Source organism: Sinocyclocheilus grahami, unplaced genomic scaffold (genome assembly GCF_001515645.1).
Source record: "Sinocyclocheilus grahami isolate Dianchi unplaced genomic scaffold, SAMN03320097.WGS_v1.1 scaffold1233.1, whole genome shotgun sequence".
Lineage (NCBI taxonomy): Eukaryota > Metazoa > Chordata > Actinopteri > Cypriniformes > Cyprinidae > Sinocyclocheilus > Sinocyclocheilus grahami.
In genome coordinates this window covers 62,886-80,169 of record NW_015506412.1, presented here as the reverse complement: position 1 = coordinate 80,169, position 17,284 = coordinate 62,886, and the positions used below count along the sequence as shown (strand labels likewise).

General features: G+C 39.3%; 1 protein-coding gene across 1 annotated transcript in view; it reads left to right on the top strand.

The window, feature by feature from the left end:
- The window catches only part of slc8a4a (solute carrier family 8 member 4a), an 80,331-nt gene that overhangs the window by 18,182 nt on the left and 44,865 nt on the right, over positions 1 to 17,284 (top strand). Inside the window, exons 2-3 of the mRNA XM_016254264.1 lie at positions 12,354 to 13,737; positions 14,548 to 15,062. Coding sequence (XP_016109750.1) covers positions 12,412 to 13,737; positions 14,548 to 15,062 — 1,841 coding nt within the window. The 5' untranslated portion in view covers positions 12,354 to 12,411. The remainder of the gene's footprint in view (positions 1 to 12,353; positions 13,738 to 14,547; positions 15,063 to 17,284) is intronic.

The window sequence follows — 17,284 nt, the reverse complement described above, 5'->3', positions numbered from 1 at the left end:
AAGACTTCATTCCAGCTGGATAAAGCCTCAAACTGCCACTGCACACTGTCTTACAGGTCTGAATGAGCAGTTATAAAGGCTCTTTGAGCAGCTGTCCTCAGTGACACTGTGTTTAATATAAGCTTAGCCCTGCCGCACATCCGCTGTTACAATGTCCAGTTCTTCACTCAAACGGGAACATTTTACGGGGAGATCCCTGTAAGAAAACTATATTAAGATGGAGGGATGTCTGGTAAATATTGACTGCTGTGGAATGAGAAGGAGGAGGATGGAGGGACAAATATTGACCGATCTGTTAATAATCATCTCACACTGACAAATATAATAATGACTTTTATGGGTAAATCTCAACTGAAACAATTGTCAACAAAATGTGTTGCTCGTAAAATCACAAGGAATAAACAGGAATCATATTTTTGCTAAAGAAACAGAAGCCTGTATTTAGGACCATTAAGATGTGCACTGTGATGTCTCCAATTCTTGAAAAAAAACGTGCTCAAAAAATTAAGGGAACACTTAAATCACGTTTTTGTAAGAAGTCTCTTACTCTCACCAAGACCACATCTATTAAAAATACAGTAAAAAGAGTATTATTATGGTATTGTGAATGTGTCCACACACTCTGTACTATGTATTTTACTAAAAGTCAGGTATGTACCTTACTCTTAGATTCGTCTTTGAGAATTTGATGTCTTGTATTGATTTGATATCGTTGAATTGGCTATGGAGATAATTGGCATAATACATATTTACCTGACTGATAATAAATTGTTACATTTGACTTATTCTGACGTACTCTAAAATTATTTCCTCAATTAGATTAAGTGAAGGCATATGTTTCCGCAAATGTGCAACCAGGGTTACGTGCATACTAGATCTCAGATTAGATGAAGCATGGGGCGCATCAGGTGAGATTATGGGTTTCTGACTAACTGCTTGACCTTAGTTTAAGTTGTACTCTGTGTTAATTAAGTTGTACGGAGTTATATTAGCTATCGGGGGCTAGACAAGGGGTTCTAGCAAAACCGCTGATTAATGTTTGAGTATTACATGGGTAACTGTAGAGGGCTAAACAGACCTACTATTTAAAGCATATTAAATAGTATTAGCCACAAACCTCTGGCTAAGGATCAGACTGGCGAGTTTGTGATCGTGGAGCCCACGCATAGTGGCCGCCGTGAGGCATCCTAAGCGACATAGATTCCTAATGAACGAGTAAATTCAAAGTAAAGAATTAACTAGGATAACCAAATGTCAGAATAATAGCAATAATTAAAGACCGACAAACAACCAATTTGCCTTTCAACCTAAATTCGAGGTCATACTAAAATGGAGTCAGATTAGATACTAAAATGGAGTCAGATTTTAGTTAAACCTAAATTGAATAACTCTGCGTGCTGAAAAGACCGAACACGCAAGAAACCTTCATCCACTACTGGATACCTTCAATTTTCACTCTTTGTTTGTGGGGGTCTGAATACTTTCCGTACCCACTGTATATATATATATTAGTATTATTAATAATAATAATAATTTATTCCTGTAAGGGCAAAGCGGAATTTTCAGCAGTCAATACTGAAATCTTCAGTGTCACATGATCCTCCAGAAATCATTCATTTTAATATGCCCAAGAAATATATTTCTTATCAATGTTCAAAAGAGTGCTGCTTTTTTTGTGGGAAAAATTTAATGTTTTACTGTCACTTTTGATCAGTTTGTTCTAAATAAAAGTTTTAACTATCCCTAAACTTTTGAATGATAATGTATATATAAAGAAAGTGTAAAAAATTGTTAGTACAGGTATTGTCTTTTTGAATGTGTTTGATTCTGTCTGTTGTTCATTGCTTATTTGGAGCAGTGGAATAGTAATAAAAGGGTGGGCTAGAGGCAGGTGAAATACGGAAGGATTAATGAGAAAGCCTAGAGTCGTGTGGGCTTAGATATGCATCTTGGGTATACAAAGCGGATGGTGAATCCATCACTGCTGAAGTTTTGACATTGCTTGATTAGAGACTAGCCTAGAGAAGGTTTTTAACTTCCTGTACTGCCTTAACCAACACTGCATTCAAACTTTTTGCTTCTGTTATCCCTTTGCTCCCTTTTCATCTCTCACTCGCGCTTTGTTACCTGTCAGTCTGTCTACCATTTTCTCCTAATACAACTAAACTGTCTTTCTCTCTTTCATTATTGCTCTCTTTTTCTCTCTACTCCCTTAGCCTCAGGAGACTGAACCTGTCCTCCTCTCCCTTAAAGTTAAACCTGCTTTTACTCTCCGGGCAAAGAGACTAAAGCATTCATATTTTACCACCACTAAAAGCCTTAAGCGTGATTAAGGATTTAACGGTCTGCTAAGATCTCTCAGCATATTTAAAACAACTCCATTGGTTTACATAAATTTTATCTTTTATAAATGTGTGCGGTTTTGTCTTAGCAGAGACACTTCCACAGTCAGGCATAGCTGGAGGATTTGTGTTGTTTTATGAACGTACTTATAGTTGACGTTGATATGGCTTATTTTACAGGATATGTACAACATAAAACTCTGTGCTCAGAAAATTAGTTTTGAAAAGACTAAGGGGAGACCATATTTTTGGTGTCTAGATGTATAAAGTTACAAATGGAGTGCCGTGAGCACTTAACAAAATAGTTTTCTGACTCACTGATTCTTTGGACAACACTGTGATGATTATACAGTACGCTTTATTGGTAACACCTTACAATAAAGTTAGCATTCAGGTGACAAGAACTAAGAATGATCAACAAATTTTACAGCATTTATTAATCTAGCTTAATGTATAAATATTTAGTAATTAACAATACACAACATTGAATTTATAATACATTCATTATTGTTAATTTATACTTTATTTAGAATTTAACTTGTAATTTTAAAAATATCTGTGCATTATTAGTTGGGATTTTCAATGATTTGTTGCATCAGTGTGTAGTGACCAGTGACTCTCTTTATTGAATTCTCTTTATTGACTCTCTTCAATTAAACAATTATGCAACCAATTCATTCAAATACACTGATTCATTCAAGAACAAATCAAGTGATTGTCTTTACAAGTGAGTTATAGTCACGGTCCGTGTTGAGAGATGAGGCGAGGACTCAAAGATGCAGTAAATGGGCTCTTTATTAATAACAAAAATAAAAAAAACTAACAAAAGCTACCCTGAGGGGAAAAACAGGCAGGAAGGCCAGAACAAGGAGCACACAGACACATCCAATCACATACAACAAATAACGAAATGGCACAGGACTGCAAACACAGGGAGACCAAGTAGGGCAGGTAATGAGGGAGACACAGGTGGAATAACGGAAACAATAATGAGGTAACAAGATGGGTGGGGTCAGACAATCGACAGGAGAAAGCACATGGCACCAAACAAATGACACAAGCCATGTGCTTACACAAACACACATTGTCCTCTGGTGGCCATCCTCCACCCCGCCTCAGGAGGTTCTGTAGCAGAAGCCGCCACCTCAGAAGGAACTAGATAAGGCTCTGAAGGCTCCCGGACTGGAGCAGGTTCATTAGTGGACTCTGTAGGCTCCCGGACTGGAGCAGGCTCTGAAATGAACTCTGAAGGCTCCCGGACCTGGACTTGAGACCCCCAGAGTCAGGTCCTCCAGGACCACCGGACTAGTTGCTACCACAGAGATGCCAGCTGCTCGCACTGACATCAGCGGTGGGTCCTCCAAACTGGATGCCAGTCTCAAAAGCCTTGGGCCCACCTCAAAGGCTTCATGTGGCACATTCATGATACCCGGGAACACTGACATGGTATCCATGACGGCTGAAGCCTCCGGTATGGCACTTGTGACGGCAGGAGACTCTGGCGTGGCGGCCATGACGGGATGGGTCTCTTGATTGGCGGCCATGTTGTGATCAGGCACCACTTGTTGCAGTGCTGGCTGCCTCCCACTGTGGGTGAGAAACTCCACAAACCTCTCAAAGGACAAATGTTCAGAACCTAACATCCTCCAATGACTAATGGGCTCATCTAGGGCAATGTTAAACAAGTCTTTCAGAGCAGAGTCATTGTAGCCCAGCCACTCCACAGCACTCCTAAACACCAGGGCAAACTCCCTCAAGCCAGTTCCTTGTTGACAGAGGGAGCTCAAGGCTGTTACCTGGAGAATGCGTTGGTAGAGGGGGCTGTTGGCAGTGGAGGCTAGTAGATGGTGTGAGCCCATTCTCCGCTGAGTCCTCATGTTGGCTGTTTCGTTCTGTAACGGTCCGTGTTGAGAGATGAGGCGAGGACTCAAACATGCAGTAAATGGGCTCTTTATTAATAACAAAAATAAACAAAATTAAACAAAAGCTACCCCAACGGGAAAAACAGGCAGGAAGGCCAGAACAAGGAGCACACAGAGACATCCAATCACATACAACAAATAACGAAACAGCACAGGACTGCAAACACAGTTAGACTAAGTAGGGCAGGTAATTAGGGAGACATAGGTGTAATAACTGAAACAATAATGAGGTAACAAGATGGGCGGGGTCAGACAATCGACAGCAGAAAGTACATGGCACCAAACAAACGACACACGCCATGTGCTTACACAAACACACAGTGTCCTCTGGTGGCCATCCTAGGCACACCAGCTGAAGACTGTGACAGTTATTTAATAATTTACGCAATGACGGAATTAATCAAGTGACTTGTTACAATTGAGTCATTGAATCATTTACACAACAGATTTGTGCAAACACTGATTAATTCAGGAACGAATCATGTGACTGTTGTTATAATTAAGTCATTGAATCATTAGCACAATCAATTCATTCAAACAAACTGATTCATTCAGGAACTCCACTGTTCTGTGTTGCTTGAAGATATGACAGTTTTGTTTCTATTCTCTCTTCGTTTGGAATTATTTCAGTTGGCAGACCAAATATCGACAGTAATTACAAGTATTGTGTCTGAAATGTATGTGATTATTAATTTCTTGTTTATTGAAATGTATAAAAAAGCAATCTCACACATGCTATCGTGCTGTTGGACTAAATATCTGTGTTGCCGTTCAATACAGCAGTAGACTTGCTCATGTATTGATAAACCATAAGCTGAAAGACCCTGATGAGCTTGTTCAGTCATTTATAACTGTCCACAGTTGTGTGTATGTATGTTCATAGTACATGTACAGATAGAGTGTCAGGACAGATGTACTGAGAGCTGTGTTGTTGCTATGGGAATTGGCCACAGCTACAGTCCAATAGTAATTAGTCCAATAGTCAATAGTCCAGTAATTACTAAATTATTAAACTGTTAATAATTAATTTGAAATGACCGGATCGTACAATACTGTACAAACTTAAACTGGGCAAAAATGTATGACCTCCAATATCTTCTTTTCTATGTCAGTCTTTTTTAGGTTTACATTAGATTGTATGTTTTTCTACAACCCAAATTGACTTTAACAAATTTTATTCAAAATTAAAATGCTAATTATTACAAGTTCTCATTAGACCGTGTTGGCATAACCATGCTGTTCCCCAGCAAAACTTGGTAACTGGTAAAAAAAAAAAAAAACTTGGTAAGCTGGTAACTGGTATGCATGTATAATTGGAATAATTAACCTTTTTTTATTTTTATTTTTTTATGTTTTTGATAATATTTTTGATCTTGTTTAATAATAAGTGTGTATTTATTTGATTAAACATACTGTAAAAACAGTAATATTATGAAACATTGTTACAATTTAAAATAATTTTCCTGTGCTGGCAAAGCTGAATTTTCAGCAGAAATAATAAATGCAGTAATAATAAATAAAATAAAGCAGTAATAATACATAAAATAAATGTAATAATAAATAGCTTGGTGAGCATAAGAGACTTCTTTCAAAAACGTTAAAAAATTGTAATTATTCCAAATTTTTGACTGGTAGTGTATAAAGCTGGTTGACCAGGGAAGACTTGCTGATTAAAAGTAGGTACATTTAGCCAGGTTTGGAGACCAGCACCTAAAACAAAGGAATATTTTGAAGACAGAAAACTTTTTGATAGAAAAAAATATTATATCCATCTTCTGCAGCATCAGAGACCATGCATTATTATGCTATTGTAGTCCGTGTGTGCATGAATCAACATCAACAGTAGCTCATACTGTGTTGTGTGTTCCTTTTCCCCAGGCTTGCTCATATAACTGAGGGCTTTGTAGTGCTGCTCACTGCTCCGTTTGCCTCGCGCCCCGCCGCTAGCCGTGCTGCTGTGGTGTGGATGCTCTGCATATGCCAATTAATGCAATCAGCCTCTTGATTGATGTATCCATCAATTGTAGATCCCTCTAACTCTCTTCCTGCAGGACTGCAACCGCATTCATACAGCAGCCATGAAGCGCTGTGATTTGTTCTACTTCTCATTCCGGCTGTAGACGGATATATTGAGTTGCATGTTATGCAGAGCTTCATTTGCTTGCTTGCTTGCTCTGTCATGGGAAATTAATAAGATACAGTCCAAATGGTGTGTGAGATAAGCCCTCATCCTTGATGGGCACTATTGGCTGAGAGCTCGCGCTAAGGGCTCAGGGAACAGCCTCGGTGCTATTTATAGGCCTGGCATCGTGTGTGGTAATAGTGGGGGAGCGTGCTTGATGCCAAGTGCATGATTTGTGCCCAGGGATGAGTGGTAGGGGCAGGGTGAACATGCTAATGTCATCAACGCGTTAAAAGTGTGCTCAGAAGTGTCACATATTGTTTGAGATGGGCTGTCAATTCATTAAAAATTTCTGTTGAATTAATTAAATCATTATATGCAGATTAATAAATCTCTGTTAATCACATATGTACATATTTGCTGATAAAAGCCCTTAAATGAAGATTATTGACTGCTATTATGGCTTCATACACCTTATTATATGTTGTGTTCACCTTATTTTGCAATGTGGAAAAACTATTTTTTGAATGGGCAAGACTTCCAATTCATTAGCTGCTATAGGTATATAACTAAGAAGAATAACAAAGTGCAGTAAACTGTAAAACTTGCGCTACAAACCTGTGTTTATGATTATGATAATTAATTTAAATATTATTAGAACAAATACCAGTTTGGAATATCAAGCAGCATAACTAACTTGGACAGATAAAAAAACTGGAAGTGGAAGACAAAGTTATAAATGACCCCACCTGCTCTTAAGTTAAAACGTAGCTGCATATTTTATTATGTGTTGTTTATCATTATGCCTTAGACTTAAAGGATTAATTCACTTCCAGTATAAAAATTTCCTGATAATTTACTCACCTTAATGTCATCCAAGATGTTCATGTCTTTCAGTCTTCAGTCTCAAAGAAATTAAGGTTTTTGAGGAAAACATTCCAGGATTTTTCTCTATATAATGGACTTAAATGGTGGCCAACGGGTTGAAGGTCCAAACTGCAGTTTCAGTGCAGCTTCAAAGGGCTCTACACAAACTCGGCCGAGGAATAATGGTCGTATCTAGCGAAACGATCTGACATTTTCTTTAAAAAAAAAAAGTATATATTTTTTAACCACGAATGCACATCTTGCACTAGCTCTGCGATGCACGTCCACAAATTCATACATTATGTATTCACGTTGGAAAGGTCACACATGGTTATCTCTTTGTCTGTGTACTCCAGTTCAAAAAGTTAGGGTAGGGCAAAAAACTCCATCTCATTTTCTCCTCCAACTTCAAAATCGTCCAACATCTTTGTTTTACCTTTTTTGTAAAAGGGTATTTGACTTTCTTTGCATGTTCGCTTTTTAAACACTGGGTCCGTACTTCGCCTACGTCATACACGTGACCTTACCATTGTGATTACATAATGTGGGGAATCGAGCTAGTGCAAGACGAGAATTTGTGGTTGAAAAGTATATAAATTAGTTTTTTTTTTTAAGAAAATGACTAGATAAGACCCTTATTCCTCGGCTGGGATCGTGTAGAGCTCTTTGAAGCTGCATTGAAACTGCAATTTGGCCCTTCAGCCCGTTGGCCACCATTGAAGTCCATTATATGAAGAAAAATGAAAGAAAAATCCTGGAATGTTTTCCTCAAAAACCTCAATTTCTTTGCGACTGAAGACAGAAAGACATGAACATCTTGGATGACATGGGGGTAAGTAAATTATCAGGAAATTTTTATTCTGTAAGTGAACTAATCCTTTAAGGGCTGATCACACACAATAAAGATTCTGCCTGCTTATTTTGTTTTATTTTTGGCAAGTAAGCATGTGCTAGATTGTCAAAAACATTGTCTTTGGTTGTTGTGTAGCATTTTGCTGTTTTTCCAGCTTGATCTAATTAGTATTCATAGGTATTTGTACATACAACATAGTATTTGCATTTTTGTATGTCTGGATATGCTCTGAAACATACACAGCTTTATAAATGTGCAAACACTTTTTTAAAATTGTTTATATTATATTATGAATATATTTGTACAGTTACATTTTACGATAACACTACCGTTCAAAAGTTTGGTTGGAAAGATTTTTTAATGTTTTTTAAATAAATCTCTTATGCTCACAAAGGCTACATTTATTTAGTTTTACATTTATTAAATACAGTTAAAACAGCAATATTGTGAAATATTGTTACAAGTTAATAGAACTGTTTTCTATTGTCATATGTTTTCAAATGTAATTTATTCCTGTGAAGACAAAGCTGAGAGGATTTTTTTTCTCATTTTGTCTCTCATAGTTGAGGTATACCTATGATGAAAATTACAGGCCTCTCTCATCGTTTTAAGTGGGAGAACTTGCACAATTGGTGGCTGACTAAATACTTTTTTGCCCCACTGTATACTGATGTGTGTGCATGTGTGACTTAGTCAACAGGCCAAATGTGTGATTCCAGTTGTTATATAAACTTGTCTCTACACGGATTCCTGTATAGAGGGTGGGATGCGCTCCAGTCACTGGCACCATTCCACATTCGTATGATTTATTTAGAGTCAGATTTAACATTAAACACTGACATGAAACAATAAAGTTAGCTTGTCAGCATTTACAATATTTCCTATATATTGTTACCAAATAAATGCATCCTTGGTAAGCACAAAATATTTGTTTCAAAAACATAGTTCTGTCATGACAACTCTCGGAGGGACTTGCTACTGCCAATACATCCACAACATGCTGCTGTGGGCATGTAAGAATATTGCTGCTGCAAATATAACATACATGAAATAACTCCCCATATAGCGTACATGAATCACCTCGTAGCAGATCTATACAGGTGGAGCTGGGGAAGGTGGAAGGTTTCTGAAGCAAGCTGCAACTGCTACGGCAAGCACTAGTCATATATTTGAATGTTGAGCAGCGAGCTCATTGGCTACCGATACAGGAGAGAACCAATCAGCTGTGCCATGTGATAATGATGTCATTAGGTCAGACTGAGTTAGACCTATTGCAGATTCCCAGCTGCGTCATCTAGAGTTTCATGCCAGATCTCTGTATATAAATCTTAATAAATAAACCAATTCTGAACTTTTGAACGTTAGAATAAATTGTCATTTTGCTTTGGATTTTTAGGGTGTACCTGTAAAACACCTGTATTCAGTTCCTGATTCAGTTCGTTTCCCCCTATTTTCTATATTTTTGTAGACCCCATATTTCAGTTTGATATAGAACTATATGTAAGATATACTATATTTGACACTTTCAAATAGCTTGCACCCAATATTGAAATTTATATATTTATATTGTAGAATTCCATTCTGTGTTCCAAGGATGGTGTTATCCAGACTGAAAAGACATCTGTGTTCCTTACATCTGTGTTTTTATTTTAATATATAATATTTTTGATATGATGATGCAGTAGTTTTTTGTAGGAGTCTATAGAGCTCTTCATACTAGATTGAGTCAAATTCCTTTTTGTCAATAAAGCAGGCAAACAGTTTTTGTTTGATGTACAGTACATGTCTGTTATTTAATGTGTAATAGGTCTATATGTGAACATTAGTTTGGTGGCCTTGATTACTGCATTACAAAATGAGTGCATAACAGGAAGTATAGAAGATAACTTCACAGCCATCAATGAAATTCATGTGCCCCTTTAACGCCTTGCAAAAAAAAAAAAACATTCTGTGAATATTAACCCTTAAAGGGGTCATATGATGTTGCTAAAAAGAACATTATTTGGTGTATTTGGTGTAATGAAATGTGTTTATGCGGTTTAAGGTTAAAAAACACATTATTTTCCACATACTGTACATTATTGTTTCTCCTCTATGCCCCGCCTTTCTGAAATGCTTTTTACAAAGCTCATCGGTCTGATTGGCCAGCTGTCCAGTGCGTTGTGATTGGCCGAATACCTCAAGTGTGTGACAGAAATGTTACGCCCCTTACCATATTGTGATGCCGTGTCCCGGAGCGACGAGACAAAAACATTAAAACGCATTATAAATGAGGCATTTGTTGCATCCAGTGGGGACATAATTACAGATTATAAGGACTTGTACTGTCTTTTTACGCATTGCGTTGCATCGCGCCGTGTAAACATAAAACCATGTTTTATGTTTACAGTGACAAATTCTTTAAATATGAAAATGTACTTACAGACTGAGTCAGAACAGCCGGCATTGTAGTCTACTCTACCAGGATCAGGAAACAGTCCTCCATAAAATGCGCTGCACACATCTGAATATTTGGGTTGAACAAAGTATTTTCGCTTTGGCAACGAAACACTCAGCGTTTTCACAACATGGCAGCGGCAGCAGCAACAATAAAGTTATGCTGACTTTCTTTGCAAATTTGGGCAGCTGTATGCAAATCTTCCCACATCGTGACGTAGACATGTGGGGGCGTGTTTAAACGAGGAGTTTAGGAGGGCGTGGACGAGTCTTAACTTTTATAAAGGATGTCTCTTTGGGTTTGAGACTTTAGTCTTTGCAACTTTAGGGATCTTATCTATTCACGAACAGCTTGTAACACTCCAAAGAGAAAGAAAAACTTGAAATCACATCATATGACCCCTTTAAAAAACAACAACAACAAAAGATCCTTATATCACTGTGGATTATTTGATATAACATGTCAACAACTTTTATTTGATTTTCTTCCTGAAAACAGATCACAAACTAATGGCGCTTTTCCACAGCGTGGTACGACTCGGCTCGGCACGGCTCAGTATGGTACGACACGGCACGGCTCGGCTCGGTTTGCGTTTCCACTGCAGTTCAGTACCGCTTTAGAGTGGGCGGGATTATTCACATGTCGTTATAGTTGCGGCGCCTCTATTGCCGCGACTCCTGAAAAACGTTTTCATTCCGCGTCGCCCCATCAAGCTCGCTGGATCCGCTCCTCTGGTATCAACTTCCTCAACAGACAATGAAACAGCCACTTTTTGGTTGTTAAAAAGGTGCACTTGTTCAAAACAGTTGCGTTCGATCCTTCGCTGGCTGTGCTGATTTAAATCTAGCGGTTCTGTTGTGTTTGTGTCGCAAGTTTAGTGACGCAGGTAGTGACGATTCTCTCTGGCTAATCCGTGATCAGCAGAGTTTACACGTCACGTTTTGGTAACCGTTCCGAGCCGTACCGTGCCGTACCATGCAGTGGAAAAGCGCCATAAGACTAAGAGGCTTAACTCAAAAGTGAATACAATATAAAATGGATGAGGTCTTATTTCTATATTATATGAGGTATTGTTGCATTTTTATGTTTTGGTTCCTTGTAATCATCAGATGTGTACAGTTTGTCAGGCATGATCATATTGTTATAGGTTTGACTAGCTTGTGCTCTCTGAGACGCAACCCTTCTAAGAGTTCACCATGATGCAAGCTGTCTTGTGCTGTCAGGAACTCTGTTTGCAACCAACAGCAACCCCATTCTCCCTGAATGAATTTGTTTCAGGTGATGTTTGAAGCAATGAAGTAGAGGTCTGTGTGGAATTTTTTAGATTTTTCTATCCTATTCCCATAAAAAATATGTTATATTTCTTACTAGCTCCTGCCCGCAAATTTTACGCTTTGTCCCGCTCCTGCCTGCAAAATCCCGCAGGTTGAGATCAATGCAAAATTTTCTGTCCTGTTTCAGTATGATTCTGTCTCACCCTGGTGTCATAGGCTTTTTTTATGATTCCCACACACACAATGCTTGTGCCATAAAATAAAATTAATTTAAGTAACTTTAATTTAGATATTTATATTTTGCTTGAGTCCCACCAGTCATTTCTTTCTCCCATTTCCAGCACACAAAGCACTATCTTCCCACTCTCACTCAGCAATTCAAAACTTCACTCAATTGCGTCAGGTCCTGCTGGAATGCAGACCTCTACTTTGAAGCTGTTCTTAATGTGAATGTTACATTTAGATACACTTAACAGGTATTTTTTGAATTGTCATTCTCACCAATGTGAATATTCTGTTGCTTTTGTGTGTTACAGAGGTTTATTGATCGTCATCTCTGTGACTGGTAGACACAGTTACCGCTACGCTGCCACCATGCTTCATTTGCGCCTTCCGTCGACCCCTTTCTACTTCACTCCTTGCCTTTCCTCTCTCCTCCTCCTGATCTTCCTCTTGGGCCTCGCCCATCTGTCTCAGGCCGGTGGCGATGTGTCCCACAGCAGCCCGGGGAACTGTTCAGGAGAGGACAGCTGCTCTGATGGTGTCGTCCTGCCGGTATGGAACCCCCAGAACCCCTCTGTGGGCGACAAGGTGGCACGTGCCATCGTCTACTTTGTGGCCCTCGTCTACATGTTCTTGGGCATGTCCATCATCGCCGACCGGTTCATGTCATCCATCGAGGTGATTACGTCTCAAGAGAAGGAGATAACGATCAAGAAACCCAATGGCGAGACCACCACTGCTACCGTACGCATCTGGAATGAGACCGTGTCTAACTTGACCCTCATGGCTTTGGGATCGTCAGCCCCTGAGATCCTGTTATCCGTGATTGAGGTATGCGGGCACAAGTTTGAGGCTGGTCACCTGGGCCCAAGCACAATTGTGGGTAGTGCTGCATTCAACATGTTCATCATCATCGCCATCTGTGTTTACGTGGTCCCAGATGGTGAGGTACGCAAAATCAAGCACTTGAGGGTCTTCTTTGTGACGGCAGCCTGGAGCATATTCGCCTACATTTGGCTCTACTTGATCCTCTCTGTCTTCTCTCCCGGCGTGGTGGAAGTCTGGGAGGCCGTGCTTACTTTCCTCTTCTTTCCACTCTGTGTGGTTCAAGCCTGGATCGCTGACCGTCGCTTGCTCTTTTACAAATACGTCCACAAGCGCTACCGTGCTGACAAGAACCGTGGCATCATCATTGAGACGGAGGGTGACGGCATGTTCACCAAGATGGATATGGAGATGGACGGCCAAGGTGCCAATTCCCACCACAAGGAGGCACTTGATGGGATGCTGGCCGGTGTGGAGGAAGGAGGTGGTGGAGGAGGTGGAGGGGAAGAAGAGGAGGCCAGGAGGGACATGGCTCGTACTCTGAAGGAACTCAAGCAAAGACACCCGGAGAAGGACATGGAGCAGCTAATCGAGATGGCAAACTATCAAGTGCTTGTGCAACAGCAGAAGAGTCGAGCTTTTTATCGCATCCAGGCCACCCGCATGATGATCGGAGCAGGGAACATCCTGAAGAAGCATGCTGCAGACCAAGCCAGGAAGGTGGTTAGCTGCCATGAGTCTAATGCCCAGGAAGAAGACCCTCACACCATCTACCTGGAGTTTGAGCCTTCCCATTACCAGTGCTTTGAGAACTGTGGCTCCTTAAAACTCTCAGTGACCCGACATGGTGGAGACAGTGGCTGCACTGTCAAGGTAATGATTCTGCTGTCTTTACCCAACAGTACTGTGATTACATTGCTGTGATTGTACTTTAATTATATGGATGTGATATAATTTTGAGGCCAGAAACCTACATGATTCCCAGAGAGGATGTACTCTCAGAGCTATTTTAAATAATTACAGCACTTAGGAGACGAGCAGTTAAATGACACTGTTTTAACAGATTTCAGATTAGCACATTTTATTATTTAAACCTTTCAATTGTGAAGTTTACCATGGGAAATTTGATTCAATTATTTTAAGTGATGTTGATAAGACGATGAAATATACTATATTATCATTAATATTCATATTATTATTACCACATAATAATAAATAAAACAAATGTATAATTTTGTTATTATTTGGTCATATGATTCATAGTAATACCAAATAATAATTATTAGAAGTTAATAAAATAAAAAAATATCTGTTGTTATTATTATGTGATATGATCAGTCAAAATAAGTTATTATTATTTTTTATTATTATTCAGTATAATAATAATAATAATAACAACAATACAGCATAACAATTATAATACGTTTATAAAATATAAATGTCTGTTATTATTATATAATACGATTCATATTTGATTTTATTATTGTTATTAATTATTATTTATTATTATTAATTGTTGTTCTTGGAATCTTTAAATTATCACACATCCTATGCAAAAAGTTACATTAAAACAGAATAAGAATTTTTTTTCACATTCACTCACTGTTCCTCTTGAACATAAAGGATAGCATTGCTTCCTCAGCACTTCAGCTGTATGACAGTAGAAACTGTTCCTGTGTCTAGGTTGACTATCGCACAGAGGATGGCACTGCTAACGCAGGATCAGACTATGAATTCGCCGAGGGCACTCTGGTCTTTAAACCAGGTGAGACGGTGAAGGAGCTGACAGTTGGCGTGATTGACGATGACATATTTGAGGAAGATGAGCATTTCTATGTAAATCTCAGCAACCCTCGTGTTGTCCACCGTGCCGAGGTCTCCGTCCTCGACCCTAATGCGGTGTCTCCAGGCAACAGCATTATGGCGTCCAGCCACGTTGCTCCAAAAGCTGCCCTGGGTAACGCGCACACTGCCACAGTGACCATTTACGATGACGACCACGCGGGGATCTTCACGTTCGAGAGCAATTCCACACGAGTGAGTGAAAGCGTGGGCATCATGCAGGTGAAGGTCCACAGAACATCTGGAGCGAGGGGGAAGGTGGCAGTACCGTACCACACTACCGAAGGAACCTCCAAAGCTGGAGAAGACTATGAAGAGGTGGCTGGCAAACTGGAGTTCCTCAATGATGAGACCATGTAAGTTTAAATATTCTTACGTGAATATGTTTTACTACTAATTTATCAAGTGTGCATGGGCGGATTTCAAGGAGACAAAATGCTCTTTGTCACTGCCAACACTGATTGAGACTTACACTGATGTGTGCAGAGAGCATATGTTTTGTGTGTTTGAATAGGCAAGACTGAATCAAGGCATCCCAATTTACATACTTCTACTCTGCACTAAAAGTGCATAGTTGTAAGTATTTATGAGGCAGTATGTAATATCTGGGACAAACTACTACATCTTAAAATTGTGTTTTGACGTACAGTAGGGAAATATAGGTGACAAGTCAGACAAGAGAGTTTTAAAATGACTTGAAATGACATGATGTTAATGAGTAGGGTTTTATCAATCACGTCGTTTAATGACTTGAAAACCTTTTTTTTAATTATTATTTTAATATTTTTATTTTAATTATTATTTAATTATTATTAAAATCTTTGGGGGCTGTGTCTCATCATTTCAAGTCCATTACAGTGTCAGTGACAAATGCAAATTGGTATGCGGCCCATGTCTCAGATTTCTATTTGTAGTTTCCATGTACATGAAAGTTTCCACCACAGATTGGTAGTTAAAGTAAGACAATGTGCCCTGATGACCTGGTATGATCAGAGTATGCTTGGATTACGGGCTTCAATGCTAAAAAAAGAAACATTGATAGATAAGAGCTAGCAGAAGGAAATCTATAAGTCACACATAAAAAGGAATAAACAAGGGATAACATTGAAGAGATGTGTGAAGTCTGGAAGAAAGCCAGAGAGGGGGAGATGGAGAATAATAAAGCTGCTGAGTTTTCTCTCAATCCTGAAAATCGATACTGACCTGCACATCAAGCACACTACGCTGCTGCAGAACTGAGGTGAGCAAGTCAACTGTAGAAAAGAACATGCTGGCAACGAGAGGGAGGCAGTTGTTGTTGTAAACTGCTTGTCAGGTTGTAGGTAAACAACTGAAATAGGCATTGGGGTGAACGTAGCATTGCAAGTCATGGATGAGAACTGCATTGACATTGAGAGAAAAGCTCATGCATTCCAAGATGGAGAAGTTCTAATCATAAGCGACATACCCATTCAAACTGACAAACCCCTCTGGGGTGCGTTTCCCGATAACGTTGTCTCTTACTGCGCTATGAAGACCCTAAATGTATACTTACAGGTATACCTTTTCTAGGATTATTCCGCAAACTATACCTTAGGACAGGGGTGCCCAAACTCGGTCCTGGAGGGCCGGTGTCCTGCAGAGTTTAGCTCCAACCCCAATTAGACACATCTGAACAAGCTAATCAATCTCTTACTAGGCATGCTAGAAACTTCCCGGCAGGTATGTTGAGGCAAGTTGGAGCAAAACTCTGCAGGACACCGGCCGTTCTTACGTGCAACTTTATCAAGTGCTGTCTGTGGCAGTGGTGCTAAATTGATTGATGTCGATGGTTTGAAAATCGATTATTAAATCTATGCAGGGGCTGCTTCACAGCGTTATGTGAGAAAGCGGTGTTCTTTATAAAAGAAACACTTCAGAAATAGTTGAAATTGCATTTATCAGGACTCACGGGATCTTAAAAAATAATCCAAATTGCAAACTAAATCCAGCCCTAGATATTTTATATAATTTAGAAACCTGAAACCTCATGCCCAAAAGTATCATGCCTCAACCCACTTCACTCAGGGCCGGATTTATGCATATAGGCATTCTAGGCATGTGCCTATCCTCGCACATCCCAGGGGGCCCAATTACAATAAGGAGAAAGAATTATTTATTCTATGGGCTACCTACAACATCAAAACAACCAAAATTTGAAAAGACATTAACCAAGCAAATACATATTACAAACAATATGACAAAAACAACAAACAATTTCCATGTTTTCCACACCAAATTATGTTTTATTATCTACAAAATGCACACTTTCTTTCTCCCACACTTTCTCATAAAAAAGCACACATATACAGTACAGACTCACAGTCCAGCACACACGCGGATCAAACACACGCACAGAAACTTGTCAACGCTGCCCTGCGACTTTATCAATAAAGTAGATTTGCAAGTGAAAGCTACATGACATTTCTCAGCATGGAGGTAATAACAGCGCTGTTCTTGAAGCAGTTCAACTTACAGTTTCGATATTAGTAGAGACGCTGCTGCCGAACACTACTGAGAGATGCACAGACTCAGGTAATTCACACACGCTTAATCTCTC